The 13,151-nt window shown below is 49.0% G+C and overlaps 1 protein-coding gene across 1 annotated transcript; it reads right to left on the bottom strand.

The window, feature by feature from the left end:
- Positions 1 to 11,395: 11,395 nt before the first annotated feature.
- On the bottom strand, positions 11,396 to 13,151 carry LOC103334158 (E3 ubiquitin-protein ligase ATL31-like). Its single transcript, XM_008237100.2, has one exon. It carries the CDS (start codon positions 12,726 to 12,728, stop codon positions 11,598 to 11,600), a length of 1,131 nt encoding a protein of 376 aa, XP_008235322.2. The 5' UTR covers positions 12,729 to 13,151; the 3' UTR covers positions 11,396 to 11,597.

Genomic DNA, 13,151 nt, shown 5'->3' with positions numbered 1-13,151 from the left:
TTGTAGATGTCGATGGCGAGTCATTCTCCGAGCGTGAGCCCAATGCGTTCGATGAGGAGTCATCGGAAGGTCTCTTTGACTCCGACGCGAAGCGGCGGTGCCGATGCCGAGGGTAGGAGTGATACCAATGTTGAGATACTTGGTGAAGGGCCTAGCTCTATTCCAATACACGACATCGGGAAGGGGCTAATGACCGCTCCTGTGCCGTTATCCATTGTCTATAGTGACGGACGCCACGTGGGCCTCGGCATGCCGGGAGGCGGCGCTAGTCGCCGATTAGAGACCTCCACTTCCGGCCGTGGAGAGTCGACCACCGAACCATCCTCCCGGCCGAGGGTATCGGTAGTGTACCCCAGCAACCCTAGGATACCGAGCGGAGATTGCCAAATATCGAGCGGAATACCGCATCCCCGATTCGGTCCGAATGAGGATCCCGGGCCCTACCGAATCCCTCGGCAAGCGAAGGGCGGCGAGTTGGTTTTCTTTCGACGTCATTGTGCAAGGCGTTCGGTTGCCGTTGCAGCCGGCGGTTCAGAGGATTTTGGCCTAGATCGGCTATGCTCGGGCAATTTAACCCGAACTTCAGGTGGCCCTCATGGGAGTGATAATGACCATCGGCATGACCGGTGAAGTGTCCATCCTACGGCAGTTCTACTGCGAGTATCACCAAGTCTAAGTGTGCCGATCACGGCGGATGGGTGCAGCGAAGCTGTCTAAAGGCTACCAGCGTGGCCACTTTGCCCGGTATCGACTTCAGAAGTCATGGAGAATCGGCGGTGCTCCTCTCGGGTGGTGGAGTCGCCGGGACAACCATCGATTCCGCATTCCCACTAACATTCAAATAGCGGTAGGGTAACATGTCGTTCGGTACCTTCTTCGAGTCCATGTTTACTGTTAGTGATCTTTTCTGTTATTCCCCTTGTAGGTAAATTAAAGCAGCCGATCGCAATAGCATAAGTGGAGATCCAGCAAAGTGGAGAGGGTGAGGAGCAAGGTCCCTACCGAGGAGAGGGTGTGTCCGCAATTACTTTTCACCGCCAACCTGATCCAGGGCCCGGTGGTCGATCCTGCCGAGAGTAAGTGTACTTTGCCATTTGTAAGTTGTTTTGGCGTAGTAAGCCTTACCGATCCTGTTTCTGTGATGTGACGGAAGAGAGGAGAGCTGCCGAGGCTAAGAGGATGAAGCGAGTCCTCAGCGTCGTCTCATGATGGGCTTCGGGGAAGAAAAAGAAAAACCAGCCGCGAGGGCTCGGCGCCAGCGCCTCGGTAGAAGCCAACCGAGGACCAAACCACGGCTGGACCGTCTCCGCCCGACTCAACACCGACTCGGCGGTAGGCGGGCGTGATCGGTCCCTCTCTGGCGAGCGTTCTGTCGAGGACTTCTCTCGAGCAGCCGGCAAGCGTCCGGTGACGTCGACTGGATGCGAACCTGCCCCTAAAGCGGGCGCGGGCCGAGCCTCCTCGGGCCATCTTTGCGGCGAGAATGGCGAGGAGCTTGCCAAGCCCGTCACCTTGGCACATCCGTCGAAGGCGGTTCAATTTCGAACCACATGATCCTTGGTTCTCAAATGGAGCTTAACGAGATCAAATAGTTACCGAAGAGGCTCCCGGAGAAGGCGTCGTGCTTTCGCCTTCAAGCTTCGTAAGTTTCCAACTATTCTGGGTCGACTTACCGATTACTTTCTTTATATTTTATCGACATTCCCTTTGTTCCCGAGGCCCGATGGACATGTGGCTGCGTTAAGCGAGCCATCAATGCTGCCGAAAGCGAAGAAGGCATACTGAGGACGGTAGGGCGGGGTTGCGAGGTGGCAAGGCTATCCGGGACCACGCGAACTGGCGAAGGATTTGCGGGCTGCCGAATGGCGGTCGGGTTTATGAGTCTAAGTTCGCCGATCCCGGCAGCCCAGGAATCGGCACGGCTATCGGCAAGAGAGGCTCTGGAGGCGAAGGATGTCGTCGAGGTGGCTTTGGAGGAGTCGGAGCGGGCCAAGGGTTCGGACGTACCGCCACTCTTCCGATTTCTCCACTTTGCTCGATAAGGAGGTGGGCTCGGAGATGGTGGATCTGATCTACCGTTTCAAGCGGTACAACCCTGGGATGAAGCTGAATTTGAATTTCGTTGCCGATCCTCCTCCCCTTCCCGAATGCGTCACGGAAGAAATGATAAATGAGTATGAAGGAGGGCGCTCGGGAGAGCCGCCACGGTGCGAAGGCGGATGCCGAAGAGGCTACTTGACAGCGCTCTCCATCCTCGTGAGAAAGTTTCAGACGCTCGCAATGATACCCAAAGGTATAGTCCTATCTCGAACGGCAGGGCGACAATCTTCTCCAAAAGCTTCTTCTCATTTCCCGCCTTTATCTTATGTAACTTAATGCCGAGGGCATTTTTTAATGTAATTTTGATGTAATCTTGATGCCGTGAGCATCTTTTGATTGAAACTTTGATGCCGTGGGCATTTTTTCCTTTGTGTCTCGATGCCGTGGGCATCTTTTAATCGAAGTTGTTTTTAATTTCAAACTTGATTGCATCTTACTTTTGAATCGGTAAGACACTTAGCAAAATTTCTTTTTATATGCCGAGGGCTATGTAAAAAGGTCACTAGCCGTTGGCCAATAAAGTTACCTTTTAAGCAAAATTTCAACTAGTAGGGATTTGAGAACAACAAACGTACTTGCCGAAGGCTAAGTAACGGCCTTTAAGTACCGAACGCTAATAAAAGCTGAAACCTTTGGTCCAATGGGTAACTAAGGTGATCCTTTCAAGTTGTCCTTCAATCGGTAGGCCAATAGCGATGCCAAAATGCGTAGTTTACTGTGACCGATGGTCTCTACCGTATCTTTTTAAAATGAAAAGAGCTTAAAGGGTACAACAAAGGTTTTGAATATATGGGCCGAAGGCCCTTTCATTGATAAACTGCCGAAGGCAAAGATACAATTTGGAGTGCGTTTTACAATTAAAAACCCGCCGTAGGCTAGGAACGCTATATCTTTGCGAAGGTGTGAATATAGAGAAGCCGAGGGCTTTTGGGACTCTATTGTAACCCTGCCGTAGGCTAGGTGACTTCATTTAAAATAATATTTTAAATGCTCTACATTCCAAGGATGACCGAGGGTCTTTCCGTTGGAGTCTCTGAGTCGATAGTCCCCGATCGCTGGATACCGATGATTTCGTATGGTCCTTCCCAAGAAGGTACGAGGGTTCCTTCCATAGGATTCTTGGTTGCCAGCGAGACATTTCGCATGACCCAGTCTTCGATTCGGAAAGAGCGGGATCTGACCCTAGAGTCATAGTAGAGGCGCATTGCTTGTAAGCCGTTCGAAGGTTGGCTTGTGCTCGGCGTTCTTGGCGGTCGAGGCTCAGCGGCGCCTCCTCATTCACTTTCGGTGTGAAAGCTTCCGTTCGGTGAAAGGCTCTCGATTTCTCTTTGGAACTACAGCTTTCGAGCAGCCATGAAATGGTGTTTCCCGTTGCGTTGGTAGGATGTCCGGATGGCCCATAACGCTCGGAAGTTTTTCCGGCCAGGCTCCTTTGGCTTTGACAATTTTATTCATTGCTTCGACCTGGCCGTTCGATTAGTGGTGGTGGCAAAGCAAAGAACAGGTTGATCTTGAGTCGAACGCGAGAACTCTCGAAGACTTCGAGTCAAAGCGCTGCCGTTATCCGTGGCGATGGCGTAGGGATGCGAATCGGCAACAAATGTTCGTCAGACGAAATCTTCGATTCTGGCTGCCGTTATTGTCCCTAAGGCTTTGACTTCTACTCATTTGGTGAAGTAGTCCACGGCAACCACAGCATATTTGACCTGACCCTTGCCCTCGGCATCGGACCAATTGGATTTAACCCCATTGGGCGAATGGCCACGGGCTCACAATTGGTGAGTGGCTCGGCGAGAATATGAGGACATTAGAACCACTGGCATTTGTCACACTTCTTGACTAACATGTTCGCGTCTTGCAAGTGCAGAGTCGGCCGAAGTATCCTTGTCGAAAGACTTTGTGTGCGAGCGATCGGGATCCCGAATGGTCACCGCAGACTCCCTGTGGACCTCCCGAAGGATGTAGTCGCCCTGCTCCTTGGTTAGGCATTTTAGATACGGCGTCCTGTAGCCTCGCTTGTACAGAATATCGTTGATGACTGTGTATCTTGCCGATCGGTAACGGAATTTTCGAGCTTGGGACTTATCGGTAGGAAGGGTTCCGTTTGCAGAAAGCATAGATTGGAGACATCCATGTGTCTTCGTACCGTACGATACATACCTCAACAGTTGTCGTGCTTGGTTGGGATAATATCTCCACCGGTACCTTCCTTCCAATCTTGTCATTTATTGCCGAAGCTAAACGCAAGCCGCATCAGCGTGGTTTTTTGACCTAAGGATCTGCCGTATCTCGTGAGGGCACGAAATTTCTCCGATGGTTGGTGAGTGTCGATAGGTAGGTCGACATAGAGGCATCCTTCGCTGCGAAGTGCCGCTATCGATTCACTATGGTGGGAGTCCTGTGAATCTGATCGCCGCTCATGCTCTTGGCTGGCAGAAGGCCGACCAAGAAAGCCTCATACTCTGCCTCGTTATTAGAGTGCGGAAGTTAAATCGAAGGGCATGCTCGACTTTGCCACCATCCGGAGTGGTTAACACTAAGCCGGCACCACACCTTGCTGGTTTGCGAGCCATCCGCGTGCAGAATCCGGAGAGGAACGAAAGTGTTGAAGCGCTCGACATCCATTCTCTGCAGTGCGAGGATAGCGCTCGGAAAAGGGTGATTCGATAGTGCGGGTTTGAGCTCGAAGATGAAGTCGGCGACGGCCTGACCTTTTCTCGCAGGCCTTGGCAGGCGTGTGTCAAATTCTCCCAACTCGATTGCCCATTTGACCAATCGGCCCGGCGTTTCGGCTTTGGGTACCTCACCGAAGGCTGGTTTGTCGAATAGTGATCTCGTGCGCTGGAAGTATGGCGAAGCCTTCACGAGACGACCGGGCGATGCTAAGCGCTCTAAGGGTGGATACACAAGCTCTGCGCTTTGGGTGCCTTGTCGACATAGAAAATCAGTAGCTCTGCTTTCTCCCTTCGTATCAACACCGGCTAGCGGCGTGTTGGATACCGAAAGGTATAGGAGTAGTACTTCTCACGGGAGCGGTTTCGATAATAGCGGTGCCTGGCTCATGTAGTTCTTCAAGTTTTGAAATGCCTGGTCGCATTCGGGAGTCCATGCGATATGATGTTTGCCCCCTTTCAAAGCTTTGAAGAAGCAGCCGCACTTGTCGGTGGCCTTGGAGATGAAGCGTGTCAGGGCGGCGACACGTCCAGTAAAGCTTTGAATGTCCTTCTATGTCTTCGGCGTTTCCATGTCGATTATGGCTTTGATTTTCTCGGGATTGGCCTCGATTCCCCTTTGGCTGATCATGAATCCGAGAAATTTACCGGAAGATACACCGAAGGCACACTTCACTAGGTTCAGCCTCATTCGGTAGTCCTTTAGTATACCGAACATGAGGGCCAGGTTTTCTAGATGCCCCTCTGCCATTCGGCTTTTCACCAACATGTCGTCGACATACACCTCCATGATACGCCGATGTGCTTGGCAAAAATCCGGTTGACGAGGCGTTGATAAGTTGCCCCCGCGTTCTTCAAGTGAAAGGCATGACGCGTGTAAAAGTACAAACCGTGGTCGGTGATGAATGCCGTATGCTCTCTATCGGCGTGGTCCATGAAGATCTGTTGTATCCCGAATAGGCATCCATGGTGAAGCTCGTGCCGTGATGGCGTCGACAAGTGGTCGATTCTCGATGAAAGCGTTTCTTGGACGGGCCTTGTTCGGTCGGTATAGTCTGACACATCCGCCATCCTCCGATGGTCTTCGAACCATGGCCGAGTTCGCAAGCGGGCGCATAGTGGCGAGCTGATAAAGCCGATGGCCTTGAGCTTGTCAACTTTGGCATGCATTGCGCACGCTTCGGCATCATATGGCGGCGCTTACGCTGACCGGTTTGTGGGCGGTGGAGATCGAGCTTGTAGCTAATGACGTCGGGTGATATGCGGGCATGTCGTCGTAAGACTGTGCGAAGACCTCCGCTGCCGTAAGAAGTCGATGAACTGTCCTCGGAGGTGGGATCTAGGCTGGTGCGATTTTTACACACCGATCGGAAAAATCCTCGTTTAGGGCACGGTCTCGGCTCTTGGCGAGCTGCGCTACCGGCGTTGGAGTTTCCTCCACAGGTCGTCAATGGGTCCGCTACCGTTCGGTAGTCCCCGCATAGTCATAGCCTCCATTGGCGTCTTACAAGCTACCGACTTAAGGGTTGTGGCATAGCACATCCGCGCCCGGGTCACCGGATGACTTCGCATCGTCTTATTGCGTGTAGGAACTTCATCGGCAACATGTGGGGATAAGTGGGCTTTGACCACGGTGAGTGTTGTGCGCCCTATGATGACGTTATACGCCGCGTTAGAGTCGACAATGAGGAATTGGTCGTAGGTCATTGTTTTCCAGGGTGACGCCAAGGACGATGGGCGATGACATCTTGCCGTGGTTGGACAGATCCCGTGAAAAAGCGAGGAGGGGCGTTATTTGCCGATTGACCATGCTGTCGGCAATTCCCAGTCCCTTGAACGCATCGGCAAAAATTACGTTCACCGAACTCTCGGTGTCGATTAGCACCCGACCTACATCGTAGTTGGCGATCTCGGCCCGAATGATCATTGGGTCATCGTGGGGGTAAATGATCCCTTCCTCTTCTTCTCCACTGAATGTGATGGGCTCCCACCCACCTTCGGGACCTTTCTGTATCGATCGTCCCTCTATACCGAAGACCTGAGGGTAGTGAGCGGTGATGAGTCGATTTTATATTATATATTTAACCCTATTCTTAGTATATTTTGGTTAATATTTTGGAAGAATTTTGATACTTTGAATTATATTTCCAATATAGGACTTTCGACTCTCTCTGGAGCAAAACATAATCAAATGGACGAATTTTGGAGTAATTCCAGTTGGAGGACGTACGTGAGTCACTTAGCTTGATCGTATCAAAATATCAGACTTTTACACTAAGCGATGATTTCCTGGTGAATAAATGAAGGAGCGATGTGCAGTGCTGGAATAGTGACATTTTGGGCTTATATTGCGTTTTTGGAGCCCAAGATGACCTCGGATGGGTTCGTGGCCTTCTGGAGAAGTGTTCAGAATATTTTTATCTTTAAAACGAGCTATTTTGGGCCAGATTTGGAGGAGATTTGAGACTAAAACGTAGTTAGGCAGATTTGGGCAGATTCTCTTAATCCAATTTGGACTTTATTTCCTAGTCTTATTTTATTTTAACTTAGTTTCCTTGTGGGGATTGGGTAGCTAGGTTTTAGGAGGTATTTAAGCTTCTTTTCACTGCAATTTAGGGATCTCTTTTTAGAACTTCTTTTCGGCTTTGGGAGCAATTGCTAGGGTTTTGGATTTTCGCTACTTTCAGGTGTTTTCATTCTTATTCATTCGAATGATATTTTATTGGATTTCAATTATGATTATGTGTAACTAATTCCTTTTGCTAGGGTGAGGCCGTAAGCCTAGCATGAATATGTAGTTTTATTAATTTGCTTATGAATGAATGCATGTTTGCTTTGAATTATTAATTACTGTGTTTAAAACTATCTATCTATTTTAATGACTGATCACCATTAGGATATGTAGACAAGTAATTTGATGCAATTTCTGTTGGAACATCACCCTGAAATTGAGGAGGGCTTCTTGTGATTAGTAATTGTAAGTTCACTTAAGGCGAACATCACGCTCTTAAGGGTTGCATGGTTTTTCAAAGGGTTTTCACAAAGCTTAATGAGTCTTGCATGTTTATATTTGATCCCGAACATCACATGACGGATTGCATGTTAGATATACGTTTTAAGCTTGAACATCACAAGGAAAGTATGCATTAGAAAAACCTAACCTTGAAAGCATATATGTAGAAATTCATAAGTAATTGATAGAATTGCATAGGATTGCGACGGTGTTGGCTAAACCTAGTTTTCTCTAAATTGTTAGTCTTTAAAAAGAAATCATTTTTCTTCTTTCTGTTATTATTTCCCAACTTTCAGATTTCTTTTACTATTAGTTTAATCTTTTCAAATTCATAAACTTCAAATCTTTGATAAAATCTATATTAGTTATTAATTAAGAGTTAGTTTAATTACAGATTAGTCAAACAATCTTTGGGGACAACGACCTTGCATGAGCATTTATACTACAATTACCTTGTATTCTTGCAAGTATTTTCAGTGATTTTAACCCTGTTTGCGCAGGTACTAAAAATCATATCAAGCGGCACGCACATACTGTTTCATTGAACGGTTGGAGGGTCCCGCCAGAGTGGGGCCTCCGCTGATGGTGCTGATCATGTTGATCTGCCGATTCGCGTTCGGTGTTGGGGCCTGTGGTGGCCTGGCGATGTAATGATCTAGCTTTCCTTCCCGAATCAGACGCTCAACGATCTTCCTCGACTAATGCAGTCTTCGGTGTTGTGGCCGTTCACCGTGATATCGATGCATTTGCGGTGTCCCGATTATCCTGCCGATTGGGCTTTCGGTTCGTTGGCTTCGGGATTTGGTCATGCTCGTTCATCAGAACGGTCTCGTATGTTGTGTTCAGCAGGTGAAGACTTCGGCACGATCATGATTCGGTAGTGGCGCATGGTGGTCGTTACGACCATATTTCCCGCACCCTTTCTTCGAGTTTCCTGGCGACTATTGTGGTCATCCTTCCGCTTGTGCCCCGCCGAAGAATCGCCGATTCACCGGATAACTCTTGGTTGTTGACTCCTCCTTCCGAGCCGAAGGCCCGGGTTTGAGTTGAAATATTCGGCATTCGCATGAACGCCGTATGCTTCATCAACTCGTCATATGTCGCCGCCATTACTCACGTGCACGAGGTACTGAAATGAGAGGACCGGCCACTCTTGAAGGCGCCGAGCTGCCCTATCGTCCGTTTGGACACCTCGGTATTCGGATCAAGAGCGCTGCATACTCCGTAGGGTTCGTTCTTCTCCTGCCGAGATCGCGGATCATCGGCAGAGTACAAGCGTATGTCCGGATCATGAAGTGATTGAGAAAAATCTGCTTGATTCGTCAAAGAGTCTACCGCCCCTGGCTCAAGACGGTAGAACCGATTGAGCGGCTTGTAAGGGATGGCGGGAACAATAGACATTGCCCTCGTCGCTGAGGCCCTTGCACCCAACTACCAATTGGAAGGAGTGAAGGTGCGTCAAAGGGTCCTCCACGCCGGTATAAAATGGTATACGCATAGCGGTTGCACCTCCCCTGTCTGTCGGGACTTCTTGATGCTCTCGGTGAAGGGCCCTAGCCGAAGTTTTCCCGATCGGAACACAGGACCGGGTTTGGTCATCTTCCATCTTTTGGATTCTTTGGAAAAGCGACGGATAGCGGGGTCTCGGCAGGACCTCATCGAAGGCCCAAGTCTTCGAAGTTCTCCTCGGACTTGGTGGTTTTGCCTTTGAATACTCCGGGAGTTTGAACAGTAGTTTGATTCGGTGCCCTTGGTGGGGACGTACTCATCGTCAAATTCCATTCCCGAATCCAAACCCTGGACCTTCCTAAGGGGCGATTTATCTCTTAGGACCTTCATCCGTGAGTCCGCAGGCGGGCATTCACCCTGATTGGGGACCTATGCCGTTCGGCATCCTTCCTGTCATTGATCCGATGACGACAATCGGTGTACACCTTCTTCGGTACGCGTGAGGCTGGTCCTGTGGAGCTGGGACCACCAATCGCTATTTGGAAAGGCGCGAGCGCTGCCTTTGCCCTCTTTCCCTTCCTCTCGGCCAGGGGTTTGCGGACTCAGGAAGACTCGATGCTGAATGCTCTATGTTTCCGGCTGGTTAAGGCCGCCGATGTTGTGTTTCGTCTACTTTGGACGAGAGGAGATTGTTATGTTCTTGGAGCTTAGCCATTTCCCTCCGAAGGGAGGTCATTTGAGCTGAAGCTCCGCCGACCGTGGATCCGAAGCACTAGAGGATTACCAGAAGGGGTGCTAGGGTGCAGCGCTGGGCTTGCTCCACTTGGCATACCGTGCGGTAATCCATCATCCGATAGGAACCGTGGTCCTGGCGGTTCCCATTACGTTTTTAGGAATTGTAGGTTGATTGTTATCGTTTCCCTGACGGCGCCAATCGCTGACGCAGAAAAATGGTTCGCAATTTCGCGTAACTTAATGATTTTGTTTTCCTTCGTATGATATGGTCTCGGTAGGGTGTTATACCTGTAAGATAGCAAACGCCGGTAAGTCCTAGGTACCGGTGTGATACGGCGAGGGCTCTCCGATGCTTAAGTAAATCTGGATTTAGTAAGTTTGAACTACAGATCAATAGGCGATGCCGTGAGTTCGATTGATTACTTCTGGGATGGTTGTCCTCTTTATAGACCTGGGAGGTGTGCAATTTGTTTAGAGTTTCGATGTGGGACTGTGGACATCAATTGTGGGACTGCCACGTGTCGAAGGGGGTGAGGTTGCCCTAATGATGCGACCGGTAGGAATGATACCAAGGTAGGTGCCGAAGACACCCAAAGCTCTAGTTTGGTCCACGTGTCCGATATTCATTGGCTGTTCATTTTGGTATAAACAAATGGGATAAGGAAGAGGATTGGAGTTGGACAAGATACTCTAGTATATGGATATGCATGGATTCCTAGACCTACTTTTTTCCGCCCTTTTTCCCCTCAATTGGTGGATCAAGAAACTAAAGTGCTTTTCCTTTGAGTGTTAATTATCATAAAGATAAATGGATTTGGCATTATACGACCAACGGAATTTATTCTGTGAAAAGTGGTTATAGGCTGGAGATGTAAAAAAAAAAAGAGTGTAGTAGGGCTATTGGCTCCTCTTTGGAACCAAGAATACGAAATGCTTTTGGAGAAAAGTTTGGTCCCAAGAGGTACCACAAAACTCTTATATTTTAATTGGAGAGCTATTAAAAATTATATTCCTTGTAAATCTAATCTCCTAAAAAGGAAAATGATCTCTTATGACTCCTGCCGCATTTGTAATGTGAATCCTGAGAGTGTAATACATGCACTGTGGAGTTGTCCTAGTGCCCAAAAAGTTTGGAAAAAAGTGCAGTTCAGTGAGGTTTTTACAGGTATGCACTTTTCCAACTACAAGGATGTATTTGAAGTTGCCATTATTTATCTTTCGAAGTATGAAATGCGCCTGTTTTTATATATTTACTGGAGCTTATGACAAAACAGAAATAAATAGTTGTTGAAGGTCGTTCTTGTGCAAATTTTCAGAAGGGCTCTTTACTTGGCTGATGAATATGGAAATCTTGTGAAATGTGAACCTAAAATAGATGTTGAGAAGCCAACCAAATGGTCTCCCTCTCCTGCTGGTAAACATAAACTGAATGTAAATATAAACTTGGATTGAAGAGGTTTCCCACTGACCGGAGTCAATTGTACAAGATGATATTGTTGTATTCTCTTAATTGTTATCAATAATCTCCTCTTTCGAAAATATATATAACGTATATATATATATATATAAACAAAATGCTATGTACACAGTAGTACTAACTAAAACACCATAATGCAAATATTTACAAATCAAACAGGAAGCTGAGATATCGATTCTTTGGACCTCTCCGCCTTCGCATTCAGACAATCGAACGGCGTTTTAACAGACCTTAACGGCGTCTTCCCAAACACGCCATCTCCGTCACCGCCTCCTCCCTTAGGAGACTTAAAGGTAACGGAACTCCCCCTAGCCAAAAACGAGGGCGTTCTTAACAAAACCCATGAGTCGAACCACCCGGTTTGATTATCCACATTGCTTTTCGCTTCACCGCCGCCGCACCTATACCCCTTCCTCGAACTCTCAAGGCGAGGCAAAATGACGTCGTAGCTATTCGAACGTCTCAGCTTATTTATCCCGAGCGAAATCAGCTGTCTCCTCACCTCCTCTGGCAGTCTCAAGGTGTACCGCTCCGTGTTCCCTCCGAGTTGACTCAGTGAGTGACCCGTCGAGTGCGATCTGGGGAACTTTCCAGAGATTCCCGACCTCGCTGTACGTGTACGGTTAACAGTCTCAACCGCCTGTGGGTCCCTGCTCTGATTTTCATACATATTGACCACGACGGCGTCGTTCCGAGCCTCACCGACTTCAATCTGGCTCGTCGTACTCGAACTTTCCAGATTCGGATCGTTGTGTGGCTCAGGAACTCGCGAGTTCGACTCGGCCGAGAGCTTGGCGCGGCAAACCGGACACGTCACGTGAGCTGCTAACCAGGCGTCGATGCAGTCTGGGTGGAAGACGTGATCGCACTTCGGCAGCAAACGCAGCGTTTCGTAGTCGTCGAACTCGCCCAAGCACACCGCGCACTCCAGAGCTCCCTTCCCGATCTTGAGATCCTTGACGGCAGAGTAGACGAGGATCGGGAAAGTCTTGATCACGGCAGGGTCGAGGCCTCGCCGGAGAGTAACGGTGGCAGGAGCTGCGGTTCCGGCGGATTCGATGTCTGCAGCCTCGGCGCAGCGGCGAATGCAGATGATGAAGAAGGCCATCAAGAAGAAGGTGCATACGAGGAACACAAGGATCATGGCCATGGATGAGGAGAAAGTGGAGAGGTCGCCATAGCCGTTGTTGTTCTGTAATTCCTGGGTGGCCTGCGCATTAATGGCGTAAGGGAAGGCAAGCAAGAGCATGAGGAGGCTGAAGCTCTTTATCAGTCCTCGCATTTTCACAAACAGTTGGTGGTCACATTAGCTCTGCGTGGTAGTGAGTGCTGCTCGTATTAAGGGAAGGGAAGGAAAGAAGGCAAAGTTGGAATTGGGTATTAGAGTGCCACGTGGCGCGATAATAATAATTACGGCTGCTGAACAGGTGCTGGTTTTGCTTGGGGAGAAAGAAGAAGGGGGGCTTCGTGTGCGGTTTGAACTCTTGGGATTAAATATTGAAACTCGGTTGACCGGAAAGTAGTGACAAAAAAAAGTAATCTCAGCGGACGGTTGGATGAGACTTGAGAGAAAGCGATGGATGCAAGGGGATTGGAGGAGGAAGAAGAAGATTGCCTGGAAGAATCTGATTCTACGTGGAGTGCGGACAGTAAGTAAGCGATGACATCCGCAGAGCTGAAAGAGACTGAAAAGGTAGAAACGGCT

The sequence above is a fragment of the Prunus mume genome, linkage group LG1 (assembly GCF_029339155.1).
Source record: "Prunus mume cultivar Tortuosa linkage group LG1, ASM2933915v1, whole genome shotgun sequence".
Classification (NCBI taxonomy): domain Eukaryota; kingdom Viridiplantae; phylum Streptophyta; class Magnoliopsida; order Rosales; family Rosaceae; genus Prunus; species Prunus mume.
The sequence above is the reverse complement of the archived record's forward strand: the minus strand, read 5'-3'. Positions and strand labels throughout refer to the sequence as shown.

What these genes read in the sequence shown, in the direction of transcription:
- LOC103334158 (XM_008237100.2), bottom strand. Translation starts at nt 12,728, where the DNA reads ATGCGAGGACTGATAAAGAGCTTCAGCCTCCTCATGCTCTTGCTTGCC.